This window comes from Talaromyces proteolyticus (assembly GCF_021365285.1).
Source record: "Talaromyces proteolyticus strain PMI_201 chromosome Unknown BGW36scaffold_4, whole genome shotgun sequence".
NCBI classification, from domain to species: domain Eukaryota; kingdom Fungi; phylum Ascomycota; class Eurotiomycetes; order Eurotiales; family Trichocomaceae; genus Talaromyces; species Talaromyces proteolyticus.
The window spans coordinates 2,021,412-2,044,481 of record NW_025764280.1 but is presented as its reverse complement, the minus strand read 5'-3'; the positions used below and the strand labels follow the sequence as shown (position 1 = coordinate 2,044,481).

Below are 23,070 nucleotides of genomic sequence, written 5' to 3'. Positions count from 1 at the left end.
TTTTTTCGCTATCAAAAAATGGATTGATATCCGAAGGCGGTGAGAGTGATAAAGATTACTGCCGTAGCACACCGCCTGGCCTCATCTGGCGGCAGGCACGACGCGTCTTGTCACCCCGCGCGTCGGCCGAAAAGAGACATATGGAGAGATCAACAATTTCTGCAATTCCACACACCCCGGCCATATCGTTCGACAGCAGTCTTCAAGCGGGAAATACGCGATGGGTAAGTTTTCTGCTATGTAAGTTGGCTGTGAAATATGCTGACAGCTGCAGATTCTGGCTATGGAAATTACACCACCACCTCGTATGGAGGGCAAGGTGGCATGGGTGGTGGTGGAGGGTTTATGCCTGGCGAGATGAACAGCCCTGCCGCAGGAAGGGTGAGACTATTTCTTTTCATTTCACTTAATATTTTGTGATCCAAATCTTCAGCGACTTTGTTATAAGATTTTCCTGCTAACTCTGACCTAGCAAGAGAAAAACCACACTCTCCGCCCCGTAACAATCAAACAACTACTTGAAGCTTCTCAAACCCACCCGGAGGCCCCATTCCAGATCGATGGTGCTGACCTAGGCTACGTATTATGCGTCGGTCAAGTACGCAACATCTCCACACAAAGCACGAACGTGACATACAAAATCGATGACGGCACGGGCGAAATAGAAGCCAAGAAATGGATCGAGTCGGCACCTGTAGGCGGCGATGATATGGATCTTGACGGGCAAGGGGCCGATAAACAGAATGCGAAGAAAAAGATTGAAGTGACTGGATATGTCAAGGCTTTTGGCACGGTCAAGGTCTTTGGGAATAAGAGATATCTAGGTGCGCATTCTGTGCGTCCCTTGACCGATATCAATGAGCTTAATGTGCATTTCCTCGAGGCGACTGCTGCACATCTCTTCTTTAAGCATGGACCTCCTCCTCCCAAGACTGAGGGTGGTGCTGCTGCTGGCAATGCGTACGGTGCAGTTGAGAAGGGTGCGGGTAACAACGCCGGCGGGGGCCCGCAACTTCCACCACACTTGTCTGCCACGGCACGACGCGTTTACAATATGTTGAAGAACGAGCCGCAGAGTAATGAGGGGCTACACATGCAGAACATATCCGCCAAATTGAACCTGCCATCGACAGATGTCATAAAGGCTGGTAATGAGCTGTTAGGAGATGGATTGATCTTCTCGACGGTGGACGAATATACATGGGCTATTCTGGAATTTTAAATGTATTAACTCTGCTTCTCTTTTCTTTATGCTCTCGATGGGCTAAAGTTGATGTGTTATGATATGGTATTATCAAAGGGCCCAGGCCACTCTCTGGGCACATGTTAGGTTGATGTAGTCTAATAAAAGAAATGATAGATAGCTCCAGTTGATGTCATCTTGACCGTATAAGTTTTGGTATTCCTGTACGAATCAGTGTGTGAAATTTGATATTCAATCAGCTATATATGTATATATGTCATACCAGAAGAACACGCTGCACGCAAAATGGGGAATAATCAAGCAAGTCTCCTCACAAATGCAACCAAAATGGGTAAAATATCAAGCAACAGCATTCCTCTTCCTGGCTTCCTCCACACTCTTTTCCCAACTCGTCCGGCTCAGGAACACGACCTCAATCATAAAGACCAGTCCTAGGGCAATCGCAACACCAGACCATAGCCCCCAAAGTCCCCATCCAAGACCAAAAGTCGTGCCCATACTGATCGGCATTGCAACAGCATAATAACAAAAAACCTGTACATAGCCACCGATTTCTTGACGGCCCATGCCCCGCAGGATACCATTGCAACTTGCTGCCAATGCATCGAAGAGTTGGAATGCGGCACAAAGAGGGAGAACGGCAGCGACCATTTCGATGACCTGTTCATCTGACGTGAAAAGACCCGCGAGGGAGAATCTCAAGGATGAGAGTAAGATCATGTTTAGGATTCCCACGATGACTGCGCCGCTCAGCGTCACCTTTGCGGCTGTACGCGCGGCGCCGGCGAGGGTTGCACCGATGAGGTTAGCCACACGTGTGCTACCTGCAATTGACAAGGGGAAGGGGATCTGGAAGGTGATGCTGCTAATCGTGCTGAGGACAGATTGAGCGGCAAGGGCTTCTGTTCCCAAGTAGGACGATGTCAACGTTAAGACTTCAAAGGCAAGACATTCGGCCTCGACCATGATGAGACCTGGTAAAGCGAGACGGATCATGGGGCCCCAGTTCTCAAATGCACGCCACGTGAAACCATTCCAGCATTCGCGACCGGCGACGAAATATACATATAGAAAAAGAAATAGTGGTAGGAGATTCTCGGTAATAGCAACAGCGATGGGTGCACCAATGAAGCCTAGGTTGAGTTTCCACACGAAGTACCAGTTCATAAAGGCGTTTAGCGGAGCACAAATGAGCAGGACATACAGGGATGCTGTAAAAATGCCCTGTGCCTGGACGAACCGCTTGCCACTTTCAAAACAGGCATATCCTGGGGCGCCGAAGATAAGGACTTTGAGATACTGCGCCGCAAGAAGAGCAACCTCTGTCTCCGGGATAATAGCCACGAGGATTTTATCCGCGAAAAACCAAATAAGGGCAATTGGAATCGTCACTACCCATAGGAAGAAAACCATCCTCTGCATTTGAAGCCCGACTAGCTGCTTCTTCCCAGATCCATAAGCCTGGGCGCAAAGGGTGTCAAGGCTGGTAGCAAGACCTTGATAGACGGCTGATCCGGTGATGCTGACAGTCATACTTGCCAGACTCACAGCTCCTAGCTCTATTGTTCCTAGGTGACCAACTGTGAAGATACTGGCCACGGTTAAGGAATACTGGAGTAAGAAAGTGACAATAAGCGGCAGTGAATATTGCCCAATAACTTGCGCTTCTCGCTTCCAAGTTGATTGGATGAGCCCAGCAGTCACTGCCTCCTCCCATTTTCGGTCGATCTCCTCCTCATCATTAACAAGTGTCTCTTCTCCTAGCAAAGCCGATGTTTCATTCGGCTCTGAATTTGCCGGCTGATGGTTTTCCTCGTCTGGCTCTCGAGAAGGCATCCTGCGCAACAGCCCAGCAGTAATTTGACTAGTCAAATAACTTACAGAACTAGTCCGCGTTCGACGAGCAGTAAGGAAATTGTTATCAGTCAACAAGTCTCTTTCTTCAGCATAAACACGCTCTAATTCCTGCTTGGACAAACACGGTTCTTGTTCGGCATCGTGCGGGACAACAATACCTCGAGATCCGGATGTAAAATATCCAAGGCGACGATATGAGCCCGCTAAAGAATGCGGTGTTGTGCCCAAGATATTGCTTGTCTCGTGCACTAGCGATGTGTCGTTAGCATCATAGTCGTCGTCGTCGTCGTCGTCGTCAGACGTATGGTCAGTTCCGCCACGGTCACTGTATTGAGCGAGATCGCGCGCAATGGCAGCTTGAGCAATGGGCGAACCCGAAGTGAGTGGCCGGCTGAACTCATCACTCTGCTCGACAGCAAGCGGGGCGGCTCTATTGAAGGCCATGTTGAATGACTGCTATATCAATGCAGCTGGTGCGTGTAGCGTTTCACCCAGTGGAATCAACGGCATACAGATACAGCGCTACGGCATCATCATAGAATGAAGGATGATAGTGACAGGAGTGAAGGACGAAAAAAAGGTCGAAGCAACTGAGTCAGATGCGAAGTGGAGAATCTGGACTCCGCACTCGGTGATATTCTGATAGCGATTACTAGCTGGTTACAATTAATGTTCCGACGGCTGCACCGTTTCCTCTGGGATCATAGCTCCTCGTAATCGCGTTCGATGCAAGGAGAGGAAGAGAAGAATAGAATAGTGGCAGCAGTTGAAGAGATTTTGTAGAGCGTCGACTTTTCAGGGTCTTTTTCTATGGCAGGACCAACTATGATTGGACCGAACAAGGAAAACGGCAGCCCCGCAGCTCCGGCTCAACAGGGCAAGTCCTTGCGGGTTCGCCTCTCTTATCAATATTGGTACATGTATGTATCTATTATTCTACATGCACAGAAGCAGTGTCAGTATATTATATATTGACATCAGGTCAAGAATGAAAAGTCGGCATGTGTTGAGTCTCTACCCATATTTTCCACCTTCTAACTTGTGCAAGCGTGTATCTCCATACGTGTATGATGCCATTTTAGGCTAGCGCACGTTGTCTGCATGAAACCCCTCGGCATGTTCTCGTTCTGTCCAGTCACGCGCACCACGATAACTCCAGTCAATGATGGTGATGGCCACACTACATCTCGAACTATCACCCTAAACTACGATGCGACAATACCATGGCCCAGGATAATAGTGGCCCATCGACCATCCTCCAGCCGCGCAGGTTCAACCCTCTAGTTAATCCGACAAATGCAAGACCAGTTGTCGTTGAAGAGTACGTGATTCATTCTGAAGAGACGAGCATCACTACGTAGTGTTAAATATGGCAAATGGGTACAGGCAAGAGAGAAAAAGCTAGTTGATATTATCATATCTTGTCATCCATCCGCTATTTATACATACTACACTATAACAGTCGTCTATACAATGCAACCAACGTCGTCTATATCAACAGCTAACATCCCAACAGCCATCCCCTCACCGCAGGCCCATTATTTCTTGCGCGGCCTCTGCTCGGCGCCTTGATATTCGAGAACACCGCGTCCGATGCTCGCGATCATCTCGCCAACGAGCGCACTTTTCTCTCCTGGCTGCGGCTCGCCATCTATCTTGCAGTCGTCTCATCTGCCATCACAGTCTCATTCCACCTCAAATCTGCGCCGAGCACACTTGAGCGCCACATTTCCTTGCCACTAGGCATTGTGTTTTGGTGCATGAGTTTGGCGTGTCTGATCAGCGGGTTCTCGGTTTATGTAACCACCGTGACCAAGTACAGTCGCAGGGTGGCGCTTGTGCAGAGTGGTTGGAGAACGCAATTGTTTTTCACCGTAGTGGCTACGGTGATTGTCGGTAGTTGTGTGTTGTTTCTGGCTACGAATTCGAAGAAGTAGTATAGTTGCTCTTATATATCAGTTTGAGTGTTGGTCGTGCTGGTTGTTATATTTGAAATATGAATACTCTTATTCTAGATGTTTTCGTTAATTACAACATGAAAGTATCTTCTGTTTGAAATTGCATCCGCTGTTTTCTTTATGGCCATTGATGAAGCCCATAAGCAATATGTTTACATGAATCAATACTGAAAAGTAGCGCTGAATCAGGTCAACTCGACAAAATAAGATCCGAAGATATTTCAGAGGTATTCTACATTCAGGAGGAACTAGCCAAAGAAAAAATAACTCCGGTATGCCATATCGTTGAACAAATAACCGCAAAAAGTAAGAATGATATAAAGAAACATCATACTCCAAGCTCAATCAGCGCTATACATGGTAAGTATACAAAACAAGTCAAAATGCAAGGTAGAAATATCGACGGCTAGCAGTGCTCACCCGAAACAGAAATAACTGTGAGGTATCTAGCGCAACACAGGATAAAATGACGAAAAAACAAAAAGGAAAACCAAGTCTAGTCCTTGCCAACAACAAGAAAATCTACACTTTTCCAAAACAAAGGAACTGCAAGCCATGCACCAAGCTCTTTCGCGAAATCATTCAACATCACGCAGATTCAGCACACAAATCTGTACAAGCTCAAACAAGGTGCATCAAAACTTAGACACCCAATAGCGTACTGTTATGTATTATTGCCAATAACGGCAGACAATTAAGATTAGACAGTTAACTGGAGTTCCCGCTCCTGAAAACGCATGTAATTCGAGATGACTTTTCCCCCATTCGATTCCTGCATAGTTTCCCATAATTAGTCGTTAACTATGTCGTCTAACGCCATCCTTCGTCTTTTAGCCGGCTGTGGGTTCTCCTCATGATCAGCCTCGCTCTTTCGCCGACGGTCTGATGCTGTTCCGCTAGCTCCTGTAGTATCTGGCCACTGGTGTGTTTGGAAATCCGGGCTCATTTGTTCCTGTCCGGTGATCAAACTCTGAGGCCTAGCAATCGCTGGGAATTGTGACCGCAAATCCACACGGGTCGGCGGGTCGAATAAAGAGCGTGGTGATTCTTGAGGCTGAGGTTGGACTTGCGTTTGAAATCCGGCCAAATCAGGGAATGAGCCACTCCGCTTGTGAGAATGTGCTGGGCTTCCGTGAGCGTACGCCGTCGGCGAAGGCAGGATTGGCGGTAGTCGAAACCCAGTATCACGAGAAGGATCTTGAATATCAAGAGACGGACCTACAGTATCTCCTGGACGATTTGGTGTTTGTGGATTCACATGTGGTGGCAATGACGGCGGATAAGGCTGATGGTATTGCTGTGGTGATACTGTTGGTGGTGTTACAACAGGAGGACGATCACCATACGCTAGCACAGGTCGGAACTCAGCGCCTGTTGCAGACGTTGCAAATGATGGGACAGGTGAAGGCGCGTATGGACTCTGGGGATAGTTGGCTCCAGTGTATGGTGGCTGAAAGGGAGGTGCCACCGGAGATGCCAAAGGCGGTTGACCTCGACCAGCTGGCATCGTTTGAGGCGATGTGAGCGGCTGCCAACGTTGGTGATGGGGAGGCATGCTTTCGAAGTTTACATTTGGCCCTGCCACATTATTTCCCTGAGGGCGTACATATTGCAAGTCGGTGATTGGTCGAATCTCCCGCGAAGAAGTCCTAGAATGGCCGTGTCCACGAGCAGATCCCACTTGATATTGCTCTCTCGACGTCATTGCTCCCTCGACCGAAGAAAATGCGCGTAAAGGGGTTTCCTCCGCCTTGAGAGGTGGTCGTCCTCGTTTTTTATGTGTGACATCAACACATGTTGACTATACCCATCCCTGTTAACTCAAAAATTTACATGCTCGTCGATATCGAGAAGACTTACCGCTTTGCCAGATAACACACATCTTCGGCATGGTCTGGCAGAATCGCATCCCAAATGTTTCCGTTTGCAATTCACACATGCTGAAGCAACGTGCGCCTTAGCGCGTCTCGTGGATCTTGGTGGTAACGGTCGAACGGTACTGGTGGCCGGCACGCCATAAGTTTGCGGTGGTTCCGTAAAAACCTGCGATAGCCCAGTGTTGATGCCGGGGACCTGAAAAGCCGAGCTTCCATGGATTGGTGTTCCCAATGGAGAGAGAAACCGCGGCGGCTGCGTTACACTTGAAGTGCCTATGGGATTCAAGGTCGGCAGTCTCGGTGGCAAACTCGTACGAACTGGATCTATTGGGGTTGGTCTTTCAGGTCCCGATTGCTGCTGATATTGAATGACATCTGCACCTTCCGACTGAGTGCCTGTCGGCAGAGAGCCGGACATAGGGAGTGGTATGTGAAGTGCCCCGAGGCTGGATTTCGACCCTGCGGAAGGCGGCCGGGAGTGTATGGGGATATGGCCAGGGTCGATATCAAACCGGTGCGGCCCAAAATGTGTATTTGAAAACCACGGAGCGGGAAGGAGTAGAGATTGCATTGGAGTTGTTGCTGTAAATTGTGATCAGGTCTGTACGGTGGCTAGGACAATATTATCGTATAGCGCAGCTATACCGAGTAAATGAGTGACGATGCTGATAGAAACATTTGCAGATTCAAAAGGATGGAGAGATTGATGGTGTGGTTTTATGTAGACCTATTTTTGAAACTTTAGGCCTCGCAGACAGTAATGTCTCTCTCAGCGAATTGATGACGGTGGCAGACAGCCTGGATCCTTTTCCTTCTTTGCCTCTTGCACCTTCTGCTCTCGGCAGGTCTCCCAAGACCTTGACCCGCTGGAGAAAGAAAACTACTGACAATTCACACCAATATCTACCTGTTGACCGTGCAACCGCTGAATAAGTCCGTCAGGGGCTCAAACCATTTATCGGAGTAGCGAGATAGATCACTATCAAAATGTTCTGCATCAGATACCGCAACGGGGACCCTTTTCTTCAATTCTGCGCGACCCTAATGCCTGGAACGATCGACGCCGCGTCTTGATAGCGAGAGTTTAATGGATGACACGTCTCAATATTGTCTTTGAGTGTGTGCAAATTGGATTAAAAGCGTAAGACAAAGAAAAGGAAACGCAATAATAAAAAAGAAACGAAAAAAAGAAAAGCGCAGCGAGATATGCCCCAAGCCGATCAGGGACGTTGAGAAAGTCTTCCGTAGTCTGTAGAGAAGAATATGTGGATCACTGCGGGCTACTGATATCTAGTGGTAATGAGGCCCGGCGTATGCCCATTGCCCACACGTTGGAGCTTATGACGAATGATGAGAGAGGGAAGGATTCGAGCAGTGCCCAAGATCTGCAACGATGGGGTGCGCGCGCGCTGGGTGATCGCCTCCACCCTGCAGGTCATGACAGTGTCTGGAAGCTCTGGTAGCTAGGGGCGCCGGTGGGAAAGCACGCCCATGTTATTTACAGCCCAGGATTTGAGACGTGCGGGTAATGAATGGTATGAGTCTTTGCATTCACCGTGGTCCGTGGGACAGTGCAGCTCTTACTAAGTCACGGTTGGAGCACTACGGAAATAGTCTGCAAGATTAACTGTAGCGGTAGCCTTCTGATCTCCATAGCGGATTGATCCACCATCCCCTAATCGCGACCGACTCGGCGCGCGCGAAGAATGGACGAGCTGCTCCCTCGATAGGTTGTCGGTCACGAGTCGGTGGTCGGGATGCCTTGATTGGGGGAGGTGATTGATCAATTGCTTCGCCTTCCACCGTCAAGTATGGAGTAGCCTCCGCTATATTATCGACGGTTGAGGAGCTATTGGAGCCACCTCCAGGACCAGGCCGCCAAGTCTGATTTTACATTATTCCAGCTCGTAATAGTAACGACAAGTTCTTGGGAACGAGGATGTTCCTTTTTTGTGCCGACCTGTGCTTTGAGGATCCGCGGTTTGCCGGCTGCAGTGGCTTGCAGTAGCTGAACGCTTGAGAATGGCTGCCGCTGTCAGCGGACAGGGCCAGTGAAGCCGGAAAGGGCTAGCTGACAGCCGAAAAGGGCATCACGAACAATTTTAGACGGCGATGAGGGACGAGGGGAGGAGGAGGGAGGGTCGAGCTCTCGAACATGAGTTCAATCTGCGAGTCGAATCAGCGTGAGTGACTAGTGGGGAGCTATCTCTATTTAGAGACCCCAGATGATGCGCCGAAGCCAATCGGAGGCGTCAGACAGCGGTCGCGAACCTCGACGGATGGATCGACGTTGTCGCCTGTCTTGTTTTTGCTCCGGCCCCAATAGTCGCCAATAGTCCAATCGCCAGCGCAGGAGACGAGCCAAAGGAAAAGAGGCTAAAACGCCAGGTGAGAGTCCGGTGGCAGGTTCATGGCATCGTCCCAAAAGAGAAGGAGAAGAAAAACACAAGGGATCAAGCGGTATACGGGAGATAGGGAGCGCTGATTCGTATACAAAATGGCACGGATGATTGGTATGTGACGCGCCTACTGCTGACTGCACAGGGCAGGCATTCCTGCTCTAGAAACTTGGCACTTGGGTGCTTGACAATTTGACATGCTCCAGCGAAAATCATTACTGGTGGAGACCGTGGGTACGCCAAAACGGCGCGAGATACGGAGTAACTTGTCGCGATAACTCAAATAACGCGACGTCCACACAGTTGCGATGATATCGAGACTAGAGATGCGAGCCCACATAATAGTGTCCGTGGCATAATTCCTCCTAGTATTTGCATATGACAGCTGCGTCCAGCGCTGCTTATGTGCCATTGTCATGGCTTTTAAATTGAACACATCCCTAGATACCGCTGCGTAATCTCAGGTGTTGGATTTGAGCGATCTCATCAGGGACATTCTCCATCGAACTGTCTACATTTGAGCCGTTTTCATATTTCAGTCGCCATTAATTGCAGTCTGACTCGAGCGAGTAGCGGTCCCAAGACTCCATTCTCCCAACTATCGAGACGCATCGTGCGTATCTAATTTTCGATGTATCCGTGCTTGGCGGGCGAAAAAAATGGCCTACCGACACTGCGGTACAAGGGCTGGCAGCCTAGAAGTGCTAGCAAGCCTCGCACCCTTATCGGCAAATAGAACAATGGATTCGGTGGAGCAAAGCCTGGGCTGGGATGGCCGGGAATCCGTGGGGCTCCGATCTTGAATCCCGGATATTTTATCCCCATGAAAGAGTGAAAACAGAGTTCACCGAAATAGGATTACGTTGCCATGATTCGCCGCCCTGGTTGCAAAGCTAACAATCCGATCACGAACCTCATTTTTGTTGACTATCGTACCTGACTCCCCGGCATGAACGCTACAGTAGTATCTCTCTGAGCTGATGCGAAGGCTAGTACTGTTACCAACCATAATGGGGAAAGTGCATCTATGTGCCCTCTGGTGGAAAACACCGATGTCGTACAATTCGCACTCAGTATGCATACCTGTGCATTTTCGCAAATGATTCAAAGTCTACATGTAACCCACTCATGTGTTTTACGTCAATCAAATGCAATGCAAATTTACCTTGCATCCAGTCTGGTTCTGCCGGGGTCTGAAGACGAACGATTCGTTGATATGACACCGTAAAAGCAACAGCTTGACTAATAATGTAGGAGCTGCCTTAACAAGAGCGGAAATATGATGGGGCAGATATGCGTATTCTAATACGGCCTTCAACGCCAGGGGGTTGGCCGAATCAAGGACACAATTGCTCTGTCCAATTATAACCGCGTGTCTCGTGTTTCGTGGTTACGTTTGCGAGTTTGCTGCAACACCAACAGGCACTCCACAGTTGAAGGCGTCCTTTCCAATATCCTATAAGTTTGTCCTTCAGATCGACAAATCTTCGAGTCTCCATAGATGCGATATTTCTCTGAGTCTTTCAGGTTGTCACTACATTAGCGAAGTGTGAGTAGAACCCGAGAATAAGCAAACACGCGACAAAAGCAAATACGGAGGAGGACAGAATTAACCCCAGATTTGTGCAGCACTTAGGAGCAGGGATTTCATGGCTACTGCCGGCAATCGTCTCCCTCGTCGTGGGCTCGTGGCTCAGACCTAATGGTAGATCATGTTGATCGAGCGAATCATGGCAGTGAGGACTCCACTCACCATCATCTAACTTCCTAATGCGCCATTCTGTAAAAATTTCCCGTGATCCGTAAAACGCAAGCCTTCCTACTATTGGATGTGCATATATGCGTATTGTCCATGGTGCTTCGTACGGGGTGATTAGTTTGGTACTTTGACCTAATTTGTCATTCGTTCTCTTTCCATATAGGGAAAGGTGCCATAACTAAAGATCCGAAAGGACAAGGCTAAGGTAGCTGTCGCAGCCGGATTGACTCATGTCCTGAACGAAAATTCTTTGCAAGTGGAGCAAATCAGCGTCCATTTCTGAGGCGAATTAATTTTTCAAAGGCCGAATCACACGTCCAAGAAACATAATCCCAGTAAGTTTAGGGTTGCACAGAGTTAGGAAGCAGGAACAACTTTCATTGCAGAAAATATTCCGACCCAGCTTTGATTCGACTCCTTCGCTAACCAGTCACCACCTAGCTCTAGAATAGCGTCCCCAACTGCCCAGGGTAAAGATATGCCCCGACGCTTGGGTTGCTGTCGGTGTCAAGCTGTCAGCACGGAGATCAGTTCGGTGGAGTGGAGGCCCGGGGTCCGGGGCCCAAGGGATCGACTAATCCCTGGAAATTATTCAAAAGGCTTAGGGTCTAATGTGAAATATGCAACGCTAAACCCCTTGCAACGACAGGTGGACATATTATTGTGTGAAGGCGTAGCGTGAGGTGCAGTAGTATTGTAGTAGACCCAATAGGCAGTCACGCCGTAGCAAGGGGCCCGAAGAGCAATAATCAATAGACGGCAAAGCCACTGGTGTCGCAACAGTCCATCAAGTAAAGCTTCGAACGCAAATGCGATCAGCCACAAACTGGTGGGGTGTGGTACGTAATCCGTACGTTCCAAATAGTCGTGAATCGTATAATAGCATATGTGTTAGGCACGGAGGCGCACGTTATGCTGTTCCCATAAGAACCTAAGCTGTCTGTGGTGCTTGTCCCACACTCCGCGACCACAAGAACGACTTGGTTCAGGTCCGTGCGCACAAGCTGACCGTGGGCGACTGTCGATTAGAGGCGCTGGATGCAGCGTCGTGGTTTCATAATAGGGTAGCCAAGCATGCTGATAGAGTGGAATTTTTGTGATTGTTGGGGTGATACACAGATACACAGGAGGTTGAGATACCACGTCGAGCGGGCAGGAGCACGGAGAGGAAAGGGAAGGCAGTCCACTGCCTCCCGAAACGGATTCCGCTGGCTCGGCTCGTTCCTTCCGAAAGATACATGTACCTATTAACTAGTGTCTGTGGTGGGAGATGTGACTCGTATCGCCATTTCATGATTGTTACTGCGAGTTACTTCTACGCGTTCCATTATTATTTTCCTGCTGCCTGCCGTGCTTGATGCAGAGCACGAGCAGCCCCTACTACTACTACTAGTTAGTCAGTGGTTGCCATATTGATCCAGGTAGGTGTGCAGTATTCCACAGTCTATTACCAATAGGTGATGAATCTGCGATGCTCTGACCTGAGGCTAGAAAAAGAAAGGGAGGACAAGGAAGACAGCGGCCAACAGAGTCAATCCCAGTGCTCCGTCCACTAATCGATATCGACTCGAGTCAAGCATCCTTCCTCCTGCTGGGCTATCACTCCCACAACAACAAGAGCTTGAAGGAGACATTTCTCTGATAGTTTATTCTCAACATTGAGAGACCATGGGCTCCATTGGCCCATCATTACGGAGTGGAGCGGCCCCTTGACGCAAGGTATGGATAACAGTGATGCGGCGATCAGATGTAACTATCAATGACAAGTAATAGGTACGACGAGCAACTAGTACGGAGAGCTCCGTTATGCCACACTCTACCTTGCGATTGTCATCATCTATTCCGAATCCAATCATGGCGAAGTAGATACTTGGCCTACGTTCAAAATCATTGCCCTTTTTCGAATTCATAGTGGGAAAGAAAGGTACAGTGCGTCAACTTTGAAGAGGGAACAACAAAATCAACATCTTGCTTCATGAAAACTGAATGTTCACACAAAATCACGATACACTATAAGTGGTAATACGTACTAGTACCCGTGCTTGGGTCAACTACGAACCGGGGCTGAAGCCTGATCGACTCAGCTTCGGCTGCAGCTGGGAGATCACGTAAATCAGGTGATTGAAATGACATGCTCCACATTCGCCACGAGAGCACATGAATTGATTAGCGTCGCATCAATCATAACACGTACCGGCAGATTTGGAGCCCTGACTGAACCCACACCGAGTTACCAAGCAGTACACCTCCAACCACCGCATCTCGAAACGCATCCAATAACGATGACCAAGCATCATGTTTTCTTTTTATTCTTTTCTTTTTCTATTTGGTGATCGTCCCGGGGCTCACTCAGCTGCAGCCAACTAGTGCCCTAATCCGGGTCTTCAAGTCTGCGCCTGACTAAATAGACTTTGCTGTGGCTTCGAAGGATGCCCATTAGTACTGTTTAGTAGTACTACTACACAGTGACACTATATTCTCTCGAACGGAAATATGAAATACTCCGTGGTCACAGAATCCCCCGACGTTCCCACTGCGAGTGAGAAAAATTCCACATTTTAAACCTCCCAATAGGCTGCGAAATCGCGAATTCTGCCGAGTCCCTCGAATGTCCAGCCAAGTCAGACATATCCACGCCGTCTTCTGCTTTCGCGCTCAGGCAGTGGAACGTTAGATTGTTGTAACTTCTTGGAACCAGGAGAGATGAAGCAGGGGACGTTGGGCTGGAGCAATCATTAATATGAAAATCGTCCCGCCTGTCAAAGGCTACTCGATCGGCGACAACACGGTATCCGACGATCGCACTACTGCACAGTAGCAGTTAAGTACGTATCCAGGACAATAATACCATAGATAGAAGAGGCGCGTAGACCCTCAATCTGAATACGGCGATACGCCTTCACACCCTTCCCGGATTTTGGTGTCGATCGTTCACAAACGTTGGTTGATTAAACTTCGATGCTGTGGAGGAACCTCATCTTCGGAACCTTGAATGACCAACCCTACTGCCTTATTTGGGAGACTCGTGCTTGGCATCATATATGTTGGGCCGGCGGGCTCTATTGTTGGTTACGATCTAAGATAATAATAATACATGCACATACTCCGTACTATTATTGTTGTACTGTACCTTAGGAAAACCAGTGCCTGATCTTTGCAGCACATATGCCTAAGGCGATCAGAGTTATTATCGTTATTATCATTAACTATCAGACTACTATTCAGTGACCTGAGAATAGTGAGAAGAACAAGAGGTGCCCATTGGTGGAAGTCGGGGCTGGATTCCGGCTAAACTTACTCGACAGCTGCGCGCTAGCGCGAAAGGAGAAATTGCAAAATCTCCACCTGGTCCGAACAGGGTAACACGCTAAGCCGCTGGGGAGCATTTGCATTAATTAATTTAAATATGAATTAAATGCTGGCTTCCCTCCTATTCGTGCGCAAAATAAGCGTTCTAGTCCAACTGCCTGGCCGTAATGGCGCTAATCTCTAGTTTGCAACTCACATGCTGTGGCTTCATGCATGCCCGAATAAATGGACAGCACTATCGCCATCAGAGTGATGTTGTTCTGCGAGGCAAACATGCAAAGCTTAGCTCATGCAGTATTGGATGCGGAAGGCTGAAGCCCAATCTATCAAGTACTAGTTCGACGGTTCGTGCTACCAAAGACCAACGGTGAAGCCAAATTCGCCCCGTCAACTAGGAAGGAATTCCCGTTATTTAGCATGAAAATTAGTACCATGCTTTCTAAGGTCCAGTGAAGGAGAACTGAAGCGCGGTGTGGCCTGTCAGATGTACCATGGGCCCGTCGCATTTAAAATATTCATAGATATTACTATATACCAAGGTCCGGGCGTACTCGCACGACAGTTAACGGTGGGAACAAGATTTGGCTATACACGGCGGTCAAGGGTTTCGCCTTGGTAACGGGATATTGCTTATTAGTGAATAGTGACTGAGTTAACTATCAACTTGTGGTGGGGACAGCGATTTATTTCCGGGTCGAAGCAGAAACTAATTACCAACATAAACACTAACATCAGTGCACAAGTCAAACTATTGATCCATAACCTTGTATGGGCCTTACCCGACCCAGCTTAATTTACTCCGTAGTCCGAGCAGATGATCTTCACGGAGAATTTCTGTTCTATTTCTCCTACGATCATTGCCTTGGCACTGTTGCGGGCCAAGATAAATATTCTTTTGTGCTGTGTATACTTTCGTATCAATTGATACTTATAGAGCATCAATACTCCAAGTGGAAGCTCGTCGTCCTCTAGCACGAATTGCAACGGCCAGGTCACACCAGTTGATTACAACGAGTCATCGATAATTAGTCAACGATAATTAACGAACCTTCTCTGTGTTGATTAGCGGCGAGATCTGCAGCAGAATATACTCAATTGAAATTTCAAGCCCGCCCCTGTGCAAGTCTCGTGGAGACGGCTATGGACTAAGTAGCTAAGCTGCATACCCCGCTGCGTGTTATGGGGCCAGCGAGGGTTCTGTCGAGTCAGTTCATATCTCGACTATCAAATCAATTAAAGTCAGATTCGCATTTCGTAATGGATAATTTTTAGGTCTTATTAAGAAGCAATCCTTTTATGGGTTTTATTTTATTCCTCGAAACTTTATCTCATGATTGGATGGAAATTTCGGATTTATTTCCCTGATTTTTTTCGGCTTCTATATAACGCTGCCGGGCCCAAAATTCAGTCGATTTTCTTTTTTTCCCCTCGGGATAGAGGAGCGAAAATGTAGTCCTAAAATAAAGTAAAATGTAAAAATGTAAAAAGAGGGGAAAGAAACTACAGTAAACCTTACCATTAAGCAACCCGGGAAAGCAATCCCTCAAAAGAAGCAACTAGACACCATGTCAAAATTGATTCCTCATACAAATTTGCATAATAGCAGGCTCATATCAACCAATAATATAAGTTTATTTCTAGACTAGTCTAAATTACTTCTTAGTGTATTTCACAAAAATTAATCACCTGATCTATTTGTAAGTAGTCTTAATATTTAGATCAAGCAGTATCGCACTATAAGCAATTGATATGGGGGGAAAAACGATTGCTTACTGATAAGTTTTATTGTATCGTGAGTTTTTGACTAATGTAGTTAAATAGTCACTGGGGCTATTTGTAGTTGAAGACACTCTAGTATGTCGTCTTGGTGTTTCGTCATCAGCTATTTTTGGAGGCTTCAGTCACACAATCTGTAGATAATTTTGATAGTGATTGTATATCAAGACAAGTGTCACTGAGAATAGAGGTTAATTAAGATATAGAAGATCGCTCATCAATATGCAGTGCCCTTAGGCAGCGCAATGCGAAAAACCAACGGTCAGATCTATATACAGATGTGTAGGCAAGTGAGCAAAACCTCTAGAAGAAAAGCCACGTCCCGACAGTCAAGGCTCTCTCCTTCCACGACTGACCACGAGCAAACGGACTTCGACGCGCGACTTCCAGTGCCTGCGTGCGCTCCTCATGCGTAAACCCGCTATCATACCGATCCGAAACCAGGTCCATCTCATCAAGGCGGACGAAATGCGTTCGCTTGATGATCTTCCATGCGATAAACATGACGATCATGACGGGGATTTCGATGTAGTAGCTGACAAAGTCGACTGCCGCGAAACTGGGGCTGAACGCTGACCAGCCCTGGACCAGCACGAGTACGGAGTTGAGCACGATCGCGATAATCGGTCCATAGGGATACGTCCAGTTCTTGAAGGGCAGTAGATGCTCGAGACCCTGCTTCTTGACAGCGGCGCGAAAACGAAGCGAGGCGATACCGATGGCGATCCAGGAGAGCTGGTTGGAGACGCCGACGATGCTGCGGGTGTTGTTAGTATGAATTGCAAAAAACATGCACGAATGTAGTGACACTCACTTCTGCAGCCAGGTCCATAGCTGGCCAGCGCCGATATAGCTGGCGCCAAAGCAGAGGCCGCTGATGACGGAGGTGGACAGCACGGCCACCCACGGCACTTTGAAGCGGTTCAGCGTGCCAAACACGGAAGGCGCGTAACCGTCGACTGCCAGCGTGTACAACAACCTCGAACCTGCAAACAGCGCGTGGTTGCTGGCCGAGATCACGCTCGTCATGATCACGGCGTTGATGAAGCTGCCCGCCACTGCACTTCCAGCCTGCTGGAAGACGATCGTGAAGGGGCTGGTGCGGCTGGACTTGGTGCTCAGGTCGGGATAGTTGTATGGCACGTTGAGACCGACCATCAGGACCGACAGGATGTAGAACAGCAGGATCCGCCAAAATACGTTCCGAACAACGCGTGGCAGGACCTTGGACGGATCTTTCGTCTCACCTGCAGTCACTGCAATAGACTCCGTGCCTCCACTGTCACATAGTCAGTATGATTCTACCAGAAGAGCCTAGCTCGAGCGCTGCTACCGTACTATGCAAATGAAGCAGTGACAAAAACCGACGCAAATCCGCCGATACCACCGACAAAGGGAGCATCGCCAATATGCCAGTACTCCCCGCCAATATAGTGATGACTAGTGTTTCCACCACAGTTGACTGCGATACCAAGAATGATGAATATCTAGGGGAATTTGTTAGTCGGGACGTCGCATCGAATTGGCAGGGTTAAGCATACCACTATGGTGACAACCTTCAACAAGCTGAGCCAGTATTCCGCCTATACTTATTGTCAGTACGTGGATTCAGCCGAGAGCGTCGGAGTGTGCCTACCTCTCCATATGCTTTTACGGAGAAAACATTCAGCGCGATAACAACAAACAGGAAGATCAGCGATATCGCCCATCCTGGGAAATTGTCCGTCCAGTACTGCAAGAGCAGTTGAAGGGCAATCAAATCCGAGGCCGTCGACACCGCATCGTTGAACCAATAGTTCCAGGTAAGGGCAAATCCAAATGCATCGTCCACGAAGCGGCTGGGGAAAGAGTTAATAAATGTGACTAATCAAGATCGTTCATATAGAATAATGCCTACCCAGCAAATGTGCAGAAGGAACCTGCCACAGGAATGAATGCCGACATTTCCCCCAAAGAGAGCATAGTGACAAACACTATCGCACCGACGATTGCATAGGATATGAGCATCGACGCCGGTCCTCCGGTGGCCAAAGACTTTCCTGTACCCAGAAATAGACCTGTGCCAATCGTGCCACCGATGGCAATCATCTGAACCTGACGAGCAGACAACGACCGATTCAATTTGTCCGCAACTACAATACGAGGGTTCTGTTCGTCTATGGGATTATCGCCATAGTCCGGCAAGGCCTCGCGGCCTTGAGGCCGTTTCTCGATGTCCGCATCCGACATGATGCTTATCACACACCCACTGCTGCGCACACCACTGTCCTCCTACCAATCGTGGATCAGACAAATCTCAAACCGTCGATATAGGCTCTGCCGCTATAAACATGCGCCTGGCCAGACGGTCGCAGGCGGTTCCCCAGAGTGGAGAATTCGCGAGTGAAGGGCAATGGAGAATATCGAGAGCACGAGGCAACTATTGGCCGGCCGGGAGCTAACAGCGAAAAAACCTAGCTGCCAGGTGAAGCCGTTCATACAAGCAAGAAATGCCACGCGATCATGGAGAGAGAAAATTTCCCCTGCTCACGGTCTTTCTGATCGGACATTTTAGAATCGAGAAGATAATGATATCCTCAGCCCGATTGCGTGCTTGAAAAGTGTTCCAATCAGAAGCTGTGGTCATGGCGCGTTACATTGAGAATTTTTTGCTGTTACCTAAAAGCCTCGGGGAAACACTGGGCGCGGTGGGTTTTGCGGCCCGAAGCAGTTTAGGGGGCTGCGTAAGGATTGCGCGCGGTTTCTCTAAGCTCTCTAGGGGCCGCTCAGCGTGGTTGCGGCTCCTGTCACTCCACTACCCTCCAGGGGTCTGGAGCTGTCAGTCGTCGACAATTTTGATGCGATTGCAGGACAACCACGTGGTCGATTACTCCGATGGGACCAGCAGGCTAGGGCACTTTATTGGATATCCTGGTTAGGACTGAAGTGGATGAGTGGCAGAGTACCAGAGAAACAATTTGAATTGATTGGCTCACTCGCTATGTCATAAATAATACACGACTTTTAGGGACCCAAACATCAATCCATGATAAGATGAACTCCAGCAGATGCAAAGCTGAGTGATGGTATAAAACATAGAACTTCATGGTACTTACGCATCCACGAGAGGCGAGAATCTATATATGTAAGATAAAAAGTAACGAGGAGATGAATCAGCCGAGTAAACCAGTTGCCAATGCTTCCAAATCCTCCAGAGTATTAACCTCGACAGGTTCATCAGAAGTCGATTTCGTCTTGTAGGAACGCTTAGAACGTTTTGTTTTACGAGACTTGTCATCAACATCGCTATCGCTGTCAGAAAACGAGCGACCTTGTGTTCGCTTCTTCTTGTTTTCTCGGGGCGAGGATTCTCGCTGGTTTTCGTCGTAATCTGACATGGACATATCACCAGCCTGATCGCCTTCATACGGCGCCAACACGGCAACACCGCCGTCTCCTGATTCTTCGTCCTCCATTGCCAGTTCACGCTCTCTCGCTTTACGCTTCTCTTTCTTCTCTCTTTTCTTCTGCTTAGCGACCTCCTTGTCCTCGATATCAGCCGCTCGAGTCTTCTCTGCTTCCGCATCCAAGAACTTGGCCCGCTGAGTATCAGCGTCACCACCCGCACGGAACTTGTCTTCATCTTCCAGCTCATACGCATTATGCGCGTTGCCTTCTTCATCAAACAGGAGTTTTGTGCCATGTCCTTTGTACTTGAGTAGCTTTTTCTTGGACTTGAGAAGCTTTTCACGCCGTTTAGAGTCGATGACAAGTGGCTCAGACGCATCGGAGATTTTGACAACTCTGACATCTTTTCTCATGGTGGCTTCTGGTTTCTTGGAAGCCGAAGCTGAGGAAGAATCAGACTCGCCATCGCCGTCATCTCCAAGGGCCCTGTCGCCAGCTTCGAAGCGACGCTTGACGGTGAGAAAGTCATCGTCTTCGTCTGCATCGCCTTGGATGGATTTGGATTGGTCTATCATGGTACCATCATCATTGATGAGTTTCGCGTAATGATCGGCCAAAACATCCTGGTTGCGTCGTTCAAACATACGGTCGTATTTCGTACGAACACCATCCTTCTTTTTGTTTTTCTTGGTGCCATCTTCTTGGTCAGATTCCTCGTCGCTTGACGATGTATAGCGTAGAGCACGGGGTTGATTCTTTTGTATCTTGCTGTCTTCTCCTTTGATGAACTTGATACGTGGAGCTCCAGGAAGTCCGAGACTGGCGGCGTATTCGTCAAGAGCCAGGTTCTTGACATTGAAGATGTCCTTATTCTTTTGTATATAGACAGACTTGACGTACGATATGAATGCCTTTTGCCCTAGATATTTAAGTTCCGGGTCTTTGAAGCACATGTTTTGTAATTGGTCCTTAACGCTCTGTTGCTTTTTTGCCCGCACATTGATTTGTTCAATAGGAACCTTCTTTTGCTCTAGACACTTAAGCATGCCAGCCTCCTCGCTGGGGTCAAGGAATAAAACGGCACGTCCGTCTCGCTCATAGCGGGCTGTCCGTCCAACTCGGTGAATGTAGGTATCGGCATCTTCAGGGCAGTCCATTTGAATGACCCAGTCAACAGCCGGAAAATCCAAGCCCCTTGCCGCTACGTCTGTCGAGAACAGAACGGCATGTTTGGTCTCAGTAAACCGAGTTGTGATGTCCAGCCGTCCACCTTGTTTCTGACGTCCGTGGAGATGCAGCAGTGGAATACCAGGCTGAAGATGGCGTAATGACTCGTATACGAAGCGGACCTGTTTTCCGGATGACAAAAACACCATTGTCTTGGATTTCAGATTGCTGCGAATAAAGCTGTATAGTGTATCAAGTTTCTCGTGCAAAGGTGTCACAATATAATGCTGCTGGAGGGTCGACGGGGTTGCGCTAGATGCAGTCTCGTGTACCGCAACGTACTCCGGGTCTTGAAGGCTCAGCCGTGCCAAATCAGAAACCTTTTTCGTTTGGGTTGCACTGAATAGTAATGTTTGGCGTGTCTTCGGTAAATGCTCGACAATCGCGTCAACGGTCTGCTGAAATCCCATGTCCATAATTCGATCCGCCTCATCAAGTACTAGCATTTGCAAATTGTACACATCAAGTTCTGCCGTTTGGTCCAAATGCTGGAGCATTCTGCCAGGAGTGCACACAAGAATATTCATCCGTCCAAGGCGTTCTTGTTCCTCCTTCAGACTCTTTCCTCCAATAACCAACCCCGCAGAAAATGAATGATTCCTGCCAACTTTGCGCAACACTTCAAATATTTGAATAGCAAGCTCTCGGGTAGGGGACAGAATGAGTGCCCCTAAACCGTCGTACTCAGCCCATTTCTTTCGGTACAAGTTCTCTAACACAGGAACCAAAAACGCCAAGGTTTTCCCGCTACCGGTTTTGGCAGCACCCAGAATATCCCGTCCTTTGAGTGCATAAGGAATCGCTCGAGACTGAATGTCAGTCAGGCTCTTAAAATGGACTGCCGCAAGACCGGAGGCAGTAGGTTCAGAGAGAGGGAGTTGCGAAAAAGATTCTAAGCGGATTTTGGGGTCGAGTGCTTCCACTTGTTGGTTGATTGTTGTCAATTCCGTTTCGATTCGTGTCTGTTTGAGTTTCCGTGGGTTCCTATCGACAGCCTTCCGACTCCGAGGAGCTTCATCAGTAGGCGCCATAGTCGTGATTGCTGTGCTCATGAATGATCGTGTTTCTTGTTACCCTCAACTTGGTCGCCGACAACTTTTTTTTGCGGCGTGCTTAGTCAGCTGATCGATAACGAGCATGTGTGGAGATAAAGGTCTTATCGCCCGGACCTTTCAAGGGCTCAAATCCAGCATCGCATCCCCCACTTCGCGATTTATATCTGCCATATTCGCGGCCATTGCTTTCTGGGAATCATTATTCTTAAACCTTTACTGATAAATTGTGACGTCGCGATTATGGCTGACGACGAGCTGGAGGCTCTTAATGCTCTGGAGAAAGAAGCTTCGGAGTTCAACAAGGTTTGCTATTGCGCCAAAGACAGTTGTGTCCGCTGGCCGTGTGCTGACTTTGCTGTTGTCAGGATGCAGAGATAGACCGTATCAGAAAAGCATTTCCCCTGGATGCGTAAGTCCCATGCCTAATCGCCACGCTTCCTGCTACTGTCAGACTGACTTTGTTGGCCCTCGCGACAGATACGCTGTTCTCGACCTTCAGCCTGGTGTACCCGAGTCGGACATCAAGCTCCAATATCGCAAAAAGTCGCTTCTAATTCATCCGGATAAAACGAAAAATGAACTAGCCCCAGACGCTTTTGATCGGCTCAAAAAAGCACAGACTACATTGCTAGATGAGAAAGCCCGGGAACATCTTGATGAATGTATCGCCGACGCTCGGCGACTCCTAATTCGCGAACACAAATACACGCTTGATTCGCCGGAATTGAAAACAGAAGAGTTCAAGGCGGAGTGGCGGAAAAAGACGGTCGAGGTATTGCTTGAAGAGGAGGCTCGCAGGCGTCGACAGCTCAAAGCGCGAATGCAAGAAGAAGGCCGCGAACAGCGGAAAGAAGAAGCTGAGATAGAAGAGCGCAAACGCAAACGGGACGCTGAGAAGGCTTGGGAGGATACACGCGACGAAAGAATTGGCAGTTGGAGGGACTGGCAAAAGGGAACGAAAAAAGAGAAAGAGGGTGGGAAGAAAAAGAAGAAGACGAAGGTCTTAGGGTGATTCCAGGTGTACTCAACTTATATTACCATTCTTTTTTCTAGGCATAAGCGTCAGGTGTTGGCTAGATTAGCAGGTCTCTATCTCACTTTTATTCGCTACGAAATCTTGTGGTTCTTTATGGCTAGATCTCGCTATCATATCTTCACGAAGGCTCAAATGTTCACATCGATGATGAAATCCTTGAAAACCATCGAGGGAAAGACATAAAATAACTGGAAAGAAAGTCTGCCATGACTGTTGCTGAGAACTT

General features: G+C 48.3%; 7 protein-coding genes across 7 annotated transcripts; 3 read left to right on the top strand and 4 right to left on the bottom strand.

Annotated features, from left to right (window-relative positions):
* The first annotated feature begins 63 nt into the window (after positions 1–63).
* Positions 64–1,389, top strand: BGW36DRAFT_136450 (replication factor-a protein). Its single transcript, XM_046209402.1, has 3 exons — positions 64–224; positions 275–381; positions 473–1,389. Exons 1-3 carry the CDS (start codon positions 221–223, stop codon positions 1,220–1,222), a joined length of 861 nt encoding a protein of 286 aa, XP_046074517.1. The 5' UTR covers positions 64–220; the 3' UTR covers positions 1,223–1,389.
* A 154-nt stretch (positions 1,390–1,543) lies between these two features.
* Positions 1,544–3,505, bottom strand: BGW36DRAFT_292446 (putative MATE efflux family protein subfamily; the record flags this gene model as incomplete). Its single annotated transcript, XM_046210916.1, has 1 exon — positions 1,544–3,505. One exon carries the CDS (start codon positions 3,503–3,505, stop codon positions 1,544–1,546), a length of 1,962 nt encoding a protein of 653 aa, XP_046074516.1.
* A 444-nt stretch (positions 3,506–3,949) lies between these two features.
* Positions 3,950–5,119, top strand: BGW36DRAFT_338666 (uncharacterized protein). Its single transcript, XM_046213018.1, has 3 exons — positions 3,950–4,060; positions 4,110–4,382; positions 4,578–5,119. The coding sequence occupies exons 2-3, from the start codon at positions 4,285–4,287 to the stop codon at positions 4,996–4,998; spliced, it is 519 nt and encodes a 172-aa protein (XP_046074515.1). The 5' UTR covers positions 3,950–4,060; positions 4,110–4,284; the 3' UTR covers positions 4,999–5,119.
* Positions 5,120–5,809: 690 nt separating this feature from the next.
* BGW36DRAFT_357452 (uncharacterized protein) lies at positions 5,810–7,467 on the bottom strand (the record flags this gene model as incomplete). Its single annotated transcript, XM_046213878.1, has 2 exons — positions 5,810–6,820; positions 6,880–7,467. 2 exons carry the CDS (start codon positions 7,465–7,467, stop codon positions 5,810–5,812), a joined length of 1,599 nt encoding a protein of 532 aa, XP_046074514.1.
* Positions 7,468–15,962: 8,495 nt separating this feature from the next.
* On the bottom strand, positions 15,963–18,565 carry BGW36DRAFT_136261 (putative amino acid permease). The gene is made up of 6 exons (XM_046209401.1): positions 18,037–18,565; positions 17,776–17,977; positions 17,681–17,722; positions 17,478–17,626; positions 16,954–17,418; positions 15,963–16,896 (listed from the first exon to the last, which is right to left on the bottom strand). Exons 1-6 carry the CDS (start codon positions 18,366–18,368, stop codon positions 16,443–16,445), a joined length of 1,644 nt encoding a protein of 547 aa, XP_046074513.1. The 5' UTR covers positions 18,369–18,565; the 3' UTR covers positions 15,963–16,442.
* Positions 18,566–19,291: 726 nt separating this feature from the next.
* On the bottom strand, positions 19,292–21,784 carry BGW36DRAFT_291032 (putative DEAD box RNA helicase; the record flags this gene model as incomplete). Its single annotated transcript, XM_046210811.1, has 1 exon — positions 19,292–21,784. One exon carries the CDS (start codon positions 21,782–21,784, stop codon positions 19,292–19,294), a length of 2,493 nt encoding a protein of 830 aa, XP_046074512.1.
* Positions 21,785–22,048: 264 nt separating this feature from the next.
* Positions 22,049–22,820, top strand: BGW36DRAFT_395821 (uncharacterized protein; the record flags this gene model as incomplete). The annotated part of the gene is made up of 3 exons (XM_046218088.1): positions 22,049–22,111; positions 22,174–22,217; positions 22,286–22,820. The coding sequence occupies 3 exons, from the start codon at positions 22,049–22,051 to the stop codon at positions 22,818–22,820; spliced, it is 642 nt and encodes a 213-aa protein (XP_046074511.1).
* Positions 22,821–23,070: the final 250 nt, after the last annotated feature.

What these genes read in the sequence shown, in the direction of transcription:
- BGW36DRAFT_338666 (XM_046213018.1), top strand. Translation starts at nt 4,285, where the DNA reads ATGGCCCAGGATAATAGTGGCCCATCGACCATCCTCCAGCCGCGCAGG. An exon ending in AGACCAGTTGTCGTTGAAGA is followed by an intron (nt 4,383 to 4,577) that starts GTACGTGATTCA and finishes ACATCCCAACAG; the next exon opens with CCATCCCCTCACCGCAGGCC.
- BGW36DRAFT_136261 (XM_046209401.1), bottom strand. Translation starts at nt 18,368, where the DNA reads ATGTCGGATGCGGACATCGAGAAACGGCCTCAAGGCCGCGAGGCCTTG. An exon ending in TCCTTCTGCACATTTGCTGG is followed by an intron (nt 17,978 to 18,036) that starts GTAGGCATTATT and finishes CTCTTTCCCCAG; the next exon opens with CCGCTTCGTGGACGATGCAT. An exon ending in TGAAGGTTGTCACCATAGTG is followed by an intron (nt 17,627 to 17,680) that starts GTATGCTTAACC and finishes AAATTCCCCTAG; the next exon opens with ATATTCATCATTCTTGGTAT.
- BGW36DRAFT_136450 (XM_046209402.1), top strand. An exon ending in ACAGCCCTGCCGCAGGAAGG is followed by an intron (nt 382 to 472) that starts GTGAGACTATTT and finishes ACTCTGACCTAG; the next exon opens with CAAGAGAAAAACCACACTCT.